At 38.1% G+C, this 14,194-nt stretch overlaps 1 protein-coding gene across 1 annotated transcript in view; it reads left to right on the top strand.

The window, feature by feature from the left end:
* Positions 1–1,821: 1,821 nt before the first annotated feature.
* LOC121954897 (stromal membrane-associated protein 1-like) overlaps positions 1,822–14,194 on the top strand; it is a 177,380-nt gene continuing 165,007 nt past the window's right edge. The window contains exon 1 of the mRNA XM_042502640.1: positions 1,822–2,075. Within this exon, the coding sequence (XP_042358574.1) occupies positions 1,958–2,075 (118 nt within the window). The 5' untranslated portion in view covers positions 1,822–1,957. The remainder of the gene's footprint in view (positions 2,076–14,194) is intronic.

Below are 14,194 nucleotides of genomic sequence, written 5' to 3' on the forward strand. Positions count from 1 at the left end.
TTTCCAGCAGCTTTTGGGCATGGAAACGGGTGAATGTGACCTGCAGTGTTAAAGTGCTCTGAATGGTCAAACAACTTGAAAAACACTTTACAAGTGCAGGTCCATTTGGTCTGATGCAAGTGACATTTCAACAGTCATGCAGTTCAGCAATGAATGTTAAATTAGTAACACAAGGAACGTATTTTGCATAATGTTTAACATGATTTGGGATTTGGATGATCATAGAAATTGTCAAATCAATATATCCAACTTTGTGTTCTTGGTGAAGCTTCCTGAAGGTCTAACCCAGAACCGTTTTCCTGTTGGTGTGCTGTAAGTAACACACATAAATACAAACACACACAAATGTCCACACACACAAGTATACCGTTATTAAGCTTCTGTTTTTATCCTCAAAAACATTGTTTCTGTTATTTAATGTATCTCTGTCTCTCTTTGTCTGTGTAGGAATGGAGATCTGGCGTACGAGATTCCAGCAGATGTTGTTGCTCCATCTAACCCTGCTGCTCCTCCACAAGCAGTAAGAACCTCTATATCAAAGTAAATAAATGCTGGCCGTTTTGGTTAAAATGTACTTTGATTTTTGTGACTGGCTCATGATATGTGGCAGTGGTCACCAACTCAAAATCAAACCACGTTCACATTTCCTTTTTTCCAACATTTTTGGCGATTTTTTAAAATTTGAGTCACAAGAGCAGAGCAATTTTTAATGCTCCTGTTTATGCGGCCTGTAGGTATGTGTTGTTGTATGTCCAAAGTGAAGAGCACTGTTGAAGGAGGAGTGGGCAAAATACTTTGAGGAGGTCGACAGGCTCCCTGAACAGAGATTCTCGGGTTGGTCATCACAGTCATGTATGTACATTTTGTATGCATGTTAACATTAATACAGTAAAGCTTATGAAACACTGAAAAGAGCCCGTAATTTATCAAATGATGTCAAATGGATAATCCAATGTGTTTGGATTTTGTGTACAACATAACATAAAAACCCCTCAAAATTATAAACCAACCTGAAAATAACACCTTCAAGACTCATAATCAATAAAAAAAAGACTTCAATGTCTATCAATATAGTCTGCATTTAATTTTTGGTAATTGACTAATTGATTAATCAACTAAATGTCGTAGCTGTGCTTGGAGAAACTTCAGTAATTTAATTTATAACAAAACATTATATTTCACTTTTTCAGGTTTTGGCACTGAACCAGTTGGGAATATTATCTATTATTATTATTAGTAACAATTGGTATTGTTAAGTATTTTTTTTTTATGTCCATGAGGTTTTTTTTCTTCATCTTTTTAAAAATGGATTCATTATTTTAAATTATATGACATCAAAGGCCATTCTAAGCCAGTGGGGGTTGGGAGGGGAGGTTTCATTTTTTTCTTTTGGAGTGTTAATGATCACAAATGGATGAGATATGGCTGGGTGTATGCGATTCGCTATTGCACTGCTTGCTGTTATTTATTGTTATACTCTGCACGAAACTAAATACAAAACTGATAAATAACAAAACAAAACAAAAAACATTTTATTTCATAAAATCCTATATTTTCAATGCAAAATCTTTATCTGTAAAGTAATGAAAGCATTCAGTTTAATGCAGTTAAGCAAAAAATACAATATTCCCTCTGAAATGTGATGGAGTAAAAATATGAAGTAACACAAAAAGAAAATACCTCAAAATCCTCAAATTCACAAATGTACTTGGTTATATTCTCCAGTGAAGCTGCTCCAGTGTCTGCTTCAAACGCTACTGTGAAAATTCCGACAGTCTTGAAGGCAGCAGTGATGCTGCCGCCTGGATCCATATTACCTTGTTAGCAGGTTGCTAGCTGAGCACGGACGCTACAGTGCGGCTTCCAGGGGATGTCCCACCCTTTCTAAGACACGTTGAGGACTCTGTGGCTTCTAGCGGCAACAAACGAGCAGGACTAACCCCCAAACTTTGGCAACATGACGACGCGGTCGGAGAGAGAAAAAGCCCAGAAACTGAATGAGCAGCATCAGGCCATCCTGTCTAAACTGCTGAGGGAAGAAGACAACAAGTACTGCGCTGACTGTGAGGCGAAAGGTAAGCCGGACAGTGTTTGCTGCACACCTCCATGACACTCATGAGACAGAAGCTGAGGACATGAGACGCTGTGTGGACTTGGCAGCTAACAACTAGCAAACATATCTTAACGGTAATCAATGAGAGTCAGTTGTGTGAAGCTATGCTTACATCCCTGTTAGCCTAACTTAGTTGCTAAATGACAAAGTGTGTTATTCCGATTAAATGTAATTATTTGTTACATTTTGGTGTATTCTTGTTGCACAATACAAACAGATATATTGCTTGTTCAGTCAGAATTAAGGAAAAACGAACACTATTGAGCGACATTTTGTGCAAGTAACGGCAAAGGCATACAACTTCCGTTTGGCGTTTTCAAAATAAAATCCCCGTCGAGATCGCATTATGAAATGTGGTAACAGTAGAACGAAGAGAGAGACATTTGAGGCCTAAATGACACAAGAAAGGAGCGGTAATGGTGCTTAGGATTTTGTGTTTTAAATTTTGTTTTAGCAAGACTTTAAAAATTCTTCACTCATGAAATAGTACAGCAAAACAGAGCATGACAAGATGACGTGTGTGAGAAAAACAATTATACTAAATCCTTGTCAAATTAAGGGAAGAGCAATGCTTTGGACTTAATGGGGACTGATTGTATTCTTTTATTTACGATGTTTTAATATTGCGTGTTCGCACTTAACGTCATGTAAAAAATAAGCAATTAAGCCAATAATAATGATAATAACCTCTTAAAATTGACGCTTATTTTGAAATCAGTTGGCCTGTAGTTCCGGTTTTGTATCGTGTGGCTGCCGTAAACTTGACGCAAGATTTGCCCGACAGTATCGATGTCATGTCCTTGACTGGTTTATTTATGAGCGGAAAACGTGCGTGTCCGGTGTAGGCAACATTAAATTAGAGGTGTCGTTTGCTCGCTGAATGTCCCGCGCGGAGAAACACGTCAGCAGCTGGATGTTTGTTGCAGCTGCAGCAGCCAACACCTAACGTTCACCTGACTCGCGATGCTCTCATGGGCTAAACCACCCCCCCCAAACTCCATTCAAAAATCTGGAAGTTTGACACTCCCCTGCACAGACTGTGAAATACAGCATCACTGAAGGTGTTTTATAAATAATGAGGAACCAGTCTTTATTTCGGCATGCATCTAATGCACCAAACTGCAATGCTTTCTTAATTTTTAAAAAATGTGCACGTCTGTATTTGAGAATTCCAAGTGGTATCAACTTAAAAATAACATGCTCAACGTAATAATGCATTGGCACACTTGATCTTGCAACGATAACAAAGGAGTGTGACTGTTACCCAAACCTCTTTACATAATTAAATGTTTGTCGACAAATGTGGAAGCATGAAATTCCCTGACTTTTGAGAGGAGTTTGAACGGCCCGTATCGGGGCTACCTCTGACTGAGATTAAATGCCGTTTGCGTCATCACCATGCCTATGCTGCCATCTGACAAGTGTAATCTGTAGTAGCAGACCTCCCTCTGCATGTGAATCACTTGTGATCATAACTTGATACTGCCTGCTGCTGATTTTGATTTTGCAGTTTTACTTATTCCCCTCTTATACTTTGATATTAAAAGCATTTCATGATCCTAGCCTGGTGTTAAAGCTGCCAGCAGGCACATAGTTAATGCACCTAAACCCAATTTACACGGTTTTGCAGGAGTATAGTAATTTTTTTAGACTAAATGCTATTTTGCCATACACATACATTATATTTCTAGTAGGCCCAACAAAAGATCTTAAATAGCCCTTTGTGTGTTTTAGTCTTATCTTACTCGTGCAATTTCATTGCTGTTATTTATTTAATCATTTTATCATTTTTAATGGTTATACTTCTGCTGTTCTTATTTATTTATCTAAGGCTTGTATTGTCTTTATTCTTCTTCTTGTGGAAATGATGTTTTCTCTCATGTCTGTACCTCTTGTTGTTCTGGGGTGTGTCGTCAATCCCAGCTGTCATCAGGCAGAAGGCGAGGTACACCCTGGACCAGTCGCCAGGCTATCGCAGGGCCAAACTTTGTTTAAAAATGACTAATAAATCTACCTCTTACCTTGTTAGCAGTTTAGTTAGTTTAGTTTGTTTGCACACAATTAAAAACGGGATGAAATCCAAAGAAAAAACAAAAGTTAAGAAAAAACACAAAAAAAACAAACAAAACCCCCAAAACGACTATTTTATTGAAAAATACATCAGAAGAGAAAATTACAACAAAGACCCAAAAAAGTAACCACTCAGTAAACACAAATCCAACTAAAACCAAGAAGTACATACAGCACAATACAAAGTGTAAAGGAAAAAAGGAAATATATGTGTGTGTGTGTGTGTGTGTGTGTGTGTGTGTGTGTATGTATATATATATATTATATATATATATATATATATATATATATATATATATACATCCAGAAATAATTGCACATCATGAATTAAATGTAATGATACTTTCCTTTTAAAATTTTCTTTGAAATGCAGTGAGCTCTGGATAACATGTACTTTATCGTTCCATATCTGTACCACGTGATATCTGAGAGAATACTGACCCTGAGTTTTAAATTCAATTCCAGCAGTTTGACAAAAACATGGCCAACACAAGCTGCAACTTACTTGGTCTTTATGAAGCTTTCTACCACATCTCATGGCCTTCCTCAGGGAGTCACTCACATGACATGATGACGATGGTTTAGCCTTTTCCTCCACACGTTATCGTATAAAAGTCCATATGAGATCACATAACATCAGCTTAACCATACCCATGACAACTGAGCAACCCCATCCACCAAAAGTAGCAATGTAGTTTTGGACAGTAAATCAAAATCAAATCCATATTGTGGTGTGAGACTAGATACTGTTTCAAATGTGTGAAATCGTCATAAGGTCAGTGTTGTCTTTTCCTTGTTTTAAAGGCTGCATTACAGTAAAGTGATGTAATTTTCTTAAGACTGTTGTAGCTGTTCTATTATTAACCTTCACACACTGAATCATAGGGGTGGGGCAAACAGATCAGAGATGATTGGAGTGACATGAACAGGCTAAAACTTTATCTTAACCCTTTGAAACATGTAACCAAATCAGTTTAGTTCCAGATAACTTTCATGTGTATTAAAACCTTTAAAAACGTGAGCAAACTGGTTTGAAGTCTTTTGAAAATATGGCTGAAAAGGCACCGAGCAACTTGGTGAAAGACGTCCTGCAAATTGCAAGAAATTAGGAAAAGACGAAGATCTGGAAATTAGTTACCAAAAAAGAGAAAAAGAATTATTAGAAGATAATGATAATTAACATGGGTAAAATGTCCAGAAAACGATATTTTCAATTATAATAATAATAATGATTACCTATTTTATCTATAGTTTTATTTATCATTTTTCTTTTTAAAAAAAAATATTTTATTTATTTATTTTATTGTTGTATTATTTTATTTTTTCCATTTTTTTCCTGTAACTCGTAACATGTTACTTCTTCCCGTGTTTTTGAAAGACATCAAGCCAATTTGCTGAGCTTTAAAGGGTAAATAGAAAAAAAAATGTTGATAAAGTTTTCCTTAGTCTGCAGTTGAGAAAAGGTGAGAAATCACCATATGTCGCAATATATGTTATCACAAGACTCAGAATACTGCAACACATTTAGAATGGCAATAATAAATCCTGACCCGAGTATCATGATAATGTCATATCGGGGGAGCCTCTGATGATTCAGTCTAGGCATTATATACACATTACTGGTAATTGTTTTAGGGCTGCAACAAGGAGTCGATAAAATCGATTATAATCAATTTTAATCGATTATTAAATGTGTTGACAACAAATAAAATTATCGATTTGTTGTGTCGTGCGATTATTATGTCACTCGCTGTGTCCCGGGACTGTTTACGTCACATGCAGATGGGAGAAGCCGGTGTTTTCAAAAAGCATGGTGGAGGCAGAACGTTTTGTACAAAAACTTCAAAAGTTTGGGAGTACTTCATGTTTTCCAAAACAAGGAAGTGTGTTACCTACAAAATATGCAAAAAAAACCTTTCAGTACTTTCAGGTTTAAAGTAAGGAAACGTAAGGGTATGCTGTAAAAGCTGTTGACATTTAGTTTTTGAATTGTTTCATATTTGATTTTGTAATTATTTATAGTTTAATATTACTTTAACAGCTCAGGGATGTTCAAGCAACCGCCTGTTTATGCACTTTTTGCTCTGTTGTCAATGATAATCTGTTTTTCAACAAAGTGATGGGAGAAAAAAAATGCTTATTTTATCAATATTTCTTTTTTCAAAATCTGAATAATCGATTAATCGAAAAAATAATCTACTGATGAATCAATTATCAAAATATTCGTTAGTTGCAGTCCTAAATTATCTGTTAAAAACCTCATTGTGTGAATAGTTTGTCAACGTGCCAAAAGTCAATCCCACAATATCGCTGCAAAATCGATATTGAGGTATTCAGTCAAAAACGTCTTTATTTGATTTTCTCCACATCGCTCAGTCCTTGTTCACAACTTTGGGCACAACAAGTGAGTTTTAATGTTTCTCAGCTGTTAAACAAACTCCATCCATTGAGGAGGACAGGGAGATGTGGTTGAAAGCTCTTTTTGAATTAAATTTTGTGTCCAGTGTCAGAAACTGTCACGCTCAAGTGTGTTACTAAATGGGGGTTTTGCAAGAAACACATATCTTCTAGCCCGTATAAACAAACAGTCTTTGCTGTTCTGCGTTGTTAATGCCAGGTATTTTGCTTTGCATGGAAACAGTGAGTGTGTGTATGGTTCCCCGTGTGAGTTGATTTACAACATTGTTCCTGCAAATCCTTCTTAAGAATTACAGCTGAGAGGGAAGTGTCGGATCTCCAAGCAAACTAATAATCCCAGCTGGCGTGCCTCATAACCTGTGTGAAAACAAGCAAATGTGAAGTTCACTTTTCAGCACTTGAAAATCAAACTCAAACTGAGCCTCAAGCACTTTACAGCCACAACAGTCTTTTAAAAAGCTCTTACTGTTCATAAGTCATCATTAATGAGTCCAAAAGTCTGATGTACAGATTTGTATTTTCTGCATCAGTCAGTGATCCTGCACCCTGCGGCTCGAGGCATGTTTACTTATATTACTCAGAAGCTGCAGCATCCAGCCGTGCCCTATGAATCACATTCGCTATGTCGCAGCTATTTTTACCCAAACAATATGCTGTGAAAAAGCCTTATAAGTTTAAAGTGGAAATCAGATAACATTTTGTTTCTTTTTTAGTCCTGAATAAGTTTCAAAATTAAAAGACTTAAGCATCATATTGTCGTGGATCATGAAAAAATCAAAATGACAGGTTTTGCTTAACTTGCTTAACTCTCAAATAAATAAAAATCTAAATAGTTTGTAACTGTTTTGTTTTTTTTTCACGCTCTAAATGACAATCACTAAGTCAGTTTCAAGCGCATAAGAAGATAAGATAAGAAGCTGACCTTATGTAATGTGTCTCCCACTGAGGTCGTTTTCTGTTCATTTTCATTTAGTGTTTCATAATGAGTACTTATTTAGTAGTATTCATGTAAATTAAAAAAAAGTAATTGATTGCAAAAAGACTGCTGATTATCTTTCACAAGACAAGCAGATGAGCTGTAACTTGTATTTTGAAATTTGAACTTTAATTCCAAAATAGGGGAAAAATGTAATATTAGAAATGACCTATTCAAATTCAAAATGTACAGTCTATAAGGGCACTATACAATGTGATGTAGTTTACCTTTTAGTCCAGCAGAGGGCGCTCTTAAATCTCACTGTAAGCTTGACATATTGCAAACAGTACCATCTCACTTTACATTAAATGGGTTGCGTTCAACATATATACATTCAATTAAATTTGAATAATTTATGTGTTAGATTGAATCCTTTTTTACCTTGTGAAAAGCTGACAACCCTTAAGTGGATATACATTTCAGGTGATGTAATGTAATTTTAGTTAGACAGGGACAGTGCACAATAAAACTGTAACCTTATATAAAACATAGAGAGCTGGTTGCAGACTGGTTTATATATATTTTTTGAAAATATGGGGGTAAAAAAGGCTATGACCAATTTGGCAAGAAATGTCCCAAAAATTGCAAGAAGAAAAAAAAAATTGAAAGAAATTAATGCAAGAGAATTATATGAAAAAAAGTTTTTAAAAAATGGAATTAAATTATCCAAAAAATAGGGAAAATGTCATAAAAACTAGTAAAATGATGCGAAAGAAAAAAAAAACGTAATTTTTTTTTGTTGATTATTTGCAGGTAATTTTCTTGTAACATTTAACTTTTTTTTTTGTATTTTTTGTATTTTTTATATGTTTTTATTTTTTGGCCATGCCTTGATTGATGTTTCCTTCTCCTCATGTTTTTCAAAGAAATCAAGCCTTTTGACAGCAGAGCTAATCCAGGTTCAGTCATTATACCTGAAAACACCTTGTTTGTTTGTTTGTTTATCATAAGGATCCCCATTAGCTGTAGCCTAAGCATCAAACTAGTCCTCCTGAGGTCCAAGACAACATAATATTACATTACAATAGAAACAAAAGTGAAAAAAAAATAATAGTAATAATAGTAATCAAAATAGCCAAGTGAACAAAAAAAATGTTAATGGTTATACAAAAATACAACTACACTGAAAATAGTAATCAAACATAATAAAGATTAATTCCCAAATATTCAGTCAACTACCAATAAAATTGTATAAAATAAACAGAATAAAATAAAATACAGTAGAAAAGAAACAATCAACAAAACCCCAAATCAAATATTACTTGTACCATACCAGGACAAATGCTGAACCTCTGTAAGTCAACCTGGAGTTGAGACTGTTTTCATAAACTTTTGCAGTCTGAGCGTGGCCATCCCCGCTAGATCCAGAGCTCTCCAAACACAGCAGTGTATTAGCTTTTATTGATTCTTAAAACAAGCATTCACTCCATGGCTGATTGACCACTCTGAGCACAGAGCTCTGCTTTGATTGATCAGTTTGTTTTAGGCTTTGGCCCAAACGCTGTGAGTCCTCCATACTGCTCGCTGCAGTCGCTGTGTCGGGGCGTGGCAGCCCTGCTATGACCACTGCAGTGTGGTGACTCACCTCAGCCTTTCGGCTGTAATTCCACCCTCACTCCTGTCTCCTGTCCACACACACTGTCCTATATTTCCTTTGTGTGTGTGTGTGTGTGTGTGTGTATGTGTGTGTGTGGGGATGGAGTCCTTATTGATTGCAATTTCCATTTTCCATTTTCCTGTCCTCCTTGGCATCTCAGTCCACTACTTAGAGTCCAGACTATAATTCTCGCCTTTGGTTTCATCACAATCCTTTTCACCAATGTGACTAAAACGCTACACACACACACACACACACACACACACACACACACGCTGGCAGTGTGTCAGTGTTATGATTTGTGGCCGGGGGTGCTCTGACTTGGCACATGCTCTCTGTGCTGGCACAGCAGATCTTGGCAAGTGCCTGCGGGGTACTCAGCGCTTTGACGACCTGTCCTTGGTACCTCTCTGCTGTCACACACACAGACACACACACACACACACACACACACACTAATTTGGACCCAGCAGCTTGCATACACACCTACAATTGTGCACCTTTTAAAGGTGTGAAGGACAGGTTAGCCTTGCAGTGTTCAGGAAAGGAGACGGCGAGAAGCTGCAGCTCGGCCTGCATGCAGGCGGCTGCCGGTTGAGCACAGCGTCACATAAGTTGGGTTTGTTTCCAATTGTTAAGCAAGTTGCATGCAAATGTTAAAAATACAATACAAGTTGTTGTGTTTTTTTCGCACAGTTTCTGCACAAGGGCGTCTTTACGTCAGGATGATGGAAGGAGACTTTTAGGAACTGATGTGTTGTTTTTGTTTGAGCTGATGTTGTCCATAAATCATGCTGATTAAACGCCACAACAAAGACATATACCTCAATGTTGTTACACAACCGCAAACAGCTCTGCGCTGACATTTCTCTCCAACACATTCTCATAGAACACATTCATCTAAAGACACGAACATTTTTAACACATTATAGTAATGTAGAGTATTTCTATCAATATTTAAAGGACCCCTCAAGACACCGTTTTTTTTTAAAAATGTTATTTTTGGGGGCTTTTATTTGATAGAACAGTGAGTGAGCTGACAGGAAAGGGGGGTGGGAGAGAGTGGGGATGGGAGACTCGAACCCCGGACCACTGCGATCAAATATTTCCCTCTGCTCATCATCCAGAACTCATCCATGGATGGATGGTATTTTGCCTCTGTGCTCAGTGGCCAAATTAATCATCAGTATTGATGAAATAAAGCATGCAGTGTTGGATCTTTTAGGTTTCAGTGCAGTGGAGCTCTATGCTCAGTCGCCAGTCTGTTAGGTACACCGGGCTAAATCAGACCAGAACAATACAGCAGCTGTGAGGAGGGCTGTAACTAACTATTTTTTCATAATTTAATTTATTGATTCATCTGTCGATTATATTCACAATTAATTGATTCATTGTGTAGTCTGTAAAATGTGAAATAAATGTAGAAATGCTAATCACAGTTTCCCAGAGCCCAAAGTGACATCTTCAAATAGCAGTCCAAAACCTAAAGACTCTTCATTTACCATCATAAATGTCAAAGAAAACGGCAAATGATCACATCGAAGACATTTAAAATGTTTGACATATTTGCTTAAAAAAAAACGACTGAAAAAATGAATTATCAAAATAGATGGTAATAAAAAATTTTGTTTGAAATTTTCCTCTGAATAATTAACCATAATCATTGCATCTATATAGTCCTGAAATAAATACTCCCGTCATGAAGATTTGGGTGAAACTGTTTTAGTTGATTCAGCTGTTGAATCAGTCAGTCATTTTTTAGTCATCTGTAAGGTTGGGTATTGGTACTCGAAATAACCCAGTACCAAGTAGTATCAAAACTTCTAAAGTCAAACAGTACCTGCATTGTTGGGACGCCCATTAGCTCACCTAGTAGAGTGGGCACTCCATGTGCAGAGGCTGTGTCCTCGCCACGGGGGCCACGAGTTCAACTCCAGCCTGTGGCCCTTTGCTGCATGTTGTCCCGCTCTCTCCCCGTTTCACGCTTAATCCGTCCTATCTAATGAAGACCAAAGAGTAAAAAAAAACGGTACCTGCAATTCATGCTTTTTGTACCCAGGTGTGAATTTTTTTTTTTATGATTTGCTAGCAGCCAATCACCACAAGTGTTCTCTGATTTAATGCGACGTGTGATTGGCCCTCTACAGCAGCAGTTACAGTCCATCCAGTCTGATGTGTTGGAAAGTAGAGCTCGGTGTATTCGACTGAGTTGGCAGCTCAGCATGCTTAGATGTGGCCAAAACGTTCAGCAGTATGATTACTACATGTTTTATTCACATGATGGGTCTTCATGGGTACCGAAGACGTCACTTCAGAATCGCACGGTGCCGTATTTGTGAGAGACTGCAGACTTGCGTTGATCGTCACTACTGCAAACACGGCGCATCTAAAAGAGACAGAAGTGAATTCCCCATTATTTATTTGTTAAAAATAAGTTATTGCTTTTTGATTCTGTTTCTGATTGTTTATTCTGCCGATCTGGCTGCTTTGGGATGGAATTAAAATTGTAGTTTGGGGTTTCTCTGACGACTGTTGTTACAGCCAACAGCACAACATATTCTGGGCATATTGTAGGAATTTAAATTTTCAATTTCTGATTTGTCGTACCTCCGTCATCTTCTTCTTAGTTGTGAACGTTCACAAAAATGGCGGTGCTAAGGCACTGTGACGTCACACGGCCGCATGAATAGAATGAAGCAGAATAAAAAAGGTATCAAATGAATAATTCTGTTAGTATCAGTGTCACTTGATGGAAACTGGCTCTGCATTTTTTAAAACAATAACCAGTCCTAGAGGGTAGACTAAATATTTTTCCATTAAAAAAAAACCCCCAAACCAAATCTAAAGACAGTTGCCGGTGTAAGATCTGTCAGTTGACTGATTGCTTCAGCAGATGATTGCCATTGCCTCCCATCACCAGCAGATGGAATTATACCTTCACTTTCTCCATCTATCCATCCATTACTCAGCTGTCTGTTGCCTGAATTTGGTCTGCAGATTCACTAACACCCCATCATTCATCTCCTTCCCATCAAAAACATAATGAAACAAACAACATGCCAGACTGTAGAATAAAGTTCTTTTAGTATCTCTCTCTGTGTATATCCCTCTAGCTGTTTGAGTCTTTATTACCTCTGATATTGTTTTGACGTGTCATGATTTACAGACTGTCTGGACCTTAACGCTCCTCTATTAGTTAAAGAACAGACAATAAGATAATCATTCCTCTGCACGGAGAGGAAAACATTTCCTCTCGCAGAAGCAGTCCATCCTGTCCTCCTCTTTGCTGCTGACACTGAGTCACATTAATGGACCAGCAGGGAGCAGCACAGCACTTTTTTCATTTTCCCCTCAGCGTCCGTCTCGTCACTCAATGATTCTCTCCACTCTCCTCCGGAACTGTGCTCACATTTTTTTGGCAGCCGTCCGATGATTTACTAAGAAGACATTTTATTAATTAGGGTCTGGAGGTCGTTAGCCTTCTTTTTAAAGGAGAATGACGCTGAATTTCAGCACCGGGATGGTTTATTTTCTTGCCTGTGGCACTATTTAGCCATTATGCAGAAACATTAGCTGTTGTTTCTTATTCCTAGAAGTAAAAAAGAGAGGATTTAAATTGGTTTCAGCCAGAGATCATTTAAAGAAGCATAAAGGGTTGTGGTAATGCTGAAGTTTCAGTGTATTTTACAAGGGGACATAAAGTTGAAATAAAAGGACATAAAACCTAAAGAGCGATTAGACTAAAAATGATGAAAAAGATTCAGATAAAAAGGTAGACAGGGGGGCTGTGACAGTAGCCAGAATGGGTTTTTGGGTGCTGTGGTTCAGAACAGATAAAGACTATAGTGTTATTAGTCCTGCAGGATTTGTATGAGTCAAGCCAGACATGGTTCAAGTCCACAAAGTCGGTGTCTTTCAGCCCTAAAGCTATAAACTCTGTATTTTTACCCGATCCCTGGAGAGAGAGCGGGCTCCGCTTCCCCGTCACAGACTTTTTGTTCTGGCTCACAAATATTGATTGAATGAGCTCGCAGGAATCGCATCAATAAATTGAGATGTTCCTTATTTATTTTTTATTTGTTGCTTGAAAGCGTTTTCACACAAACACCCATCAGCATGCGGTATGTTTGACGGGATTAAAAAGACGGTCACAGATTGGTCTCTGTGGAGGAAAACAACACCTCAGTGGACATCTATGGTCCCCGTCCCCACCTCGCTGCTACTGCCGCGCATGTTTCTCTCTCTCTCTCTCTCTCTCACACACACACACACGCACACACACATGCGTCAGTCGTCGCTCTGTCCTCAGGTTGACAGTTGGGGCTTTAATTTCATGCTTGGCTGACTGTCCCCCCTCCTCCCAGTTGGAAAGTTCCGCTGTCACTCATCGTGGCTGTCTGTCTGTGTGTCTTTCAGCTGGGATGTCTCCGTGTGTTTCTGTTCGTATGCATGCAGCTAATAATCTATGCTTGTGTCTGTGTGCATATTTATCAAAGCGAGCTCTAGTTGATGTAATCTCCGTTGGTATCTTCTTTCTCTCTGTGCTTGTGTGTTGCCATGTGTGTGTCATGTCTCTGAAGTCATGCTTGTGTGTTGCCATGTGTGTGTCATGTCTCTGAAGTCATGCTCGTGTGTGTGCCCTGCTTCATGGCCCCCCCTTGCAGGATGTGCTGGAATTTACCTCCATGAAAGTGCCTGAAAGTGTGTGAGCGTGTATATATGAGCAGAGCTCATTTGAGTCTAATCAGGTCAGCAGTCTACAAATTAGCATTGGTGTGTTTGTATTCTGTGTGTGTGTGAGTGTGAGTGTGTGGTGGTGGTGGTGGTGGTGGTGGGGGTGGGGGGGGGCTGCAGGGCTTATGTCTACTGAGAGAACTCAATTCAGCCATCTATTTTTGTCCAAACTTCAATGCAGAGCAAGCGTAAAGATGCATGGCATAATAACACTGTTAATGAATCAGAATTATTCACATGAGACGCAGATGAACAGATACTAATGTTTCAGCAGTTACTGAGTATC

The sequence above is a fragment of the Plectropomus leopardus genome, chromosome 15, assembly GCF_008729295.1.
Source record: "Plectropomus leopardus isolate mb chromosome 15, YSFRI_Pleo_2.0, whole genome shotgun sequence".
Lineage (NCBI taxonomy): Eukaryota > Metazoa > Chordata > Actinopteri > Perciformes > Serranidae > Plectropomus > Plectropomus leopardus.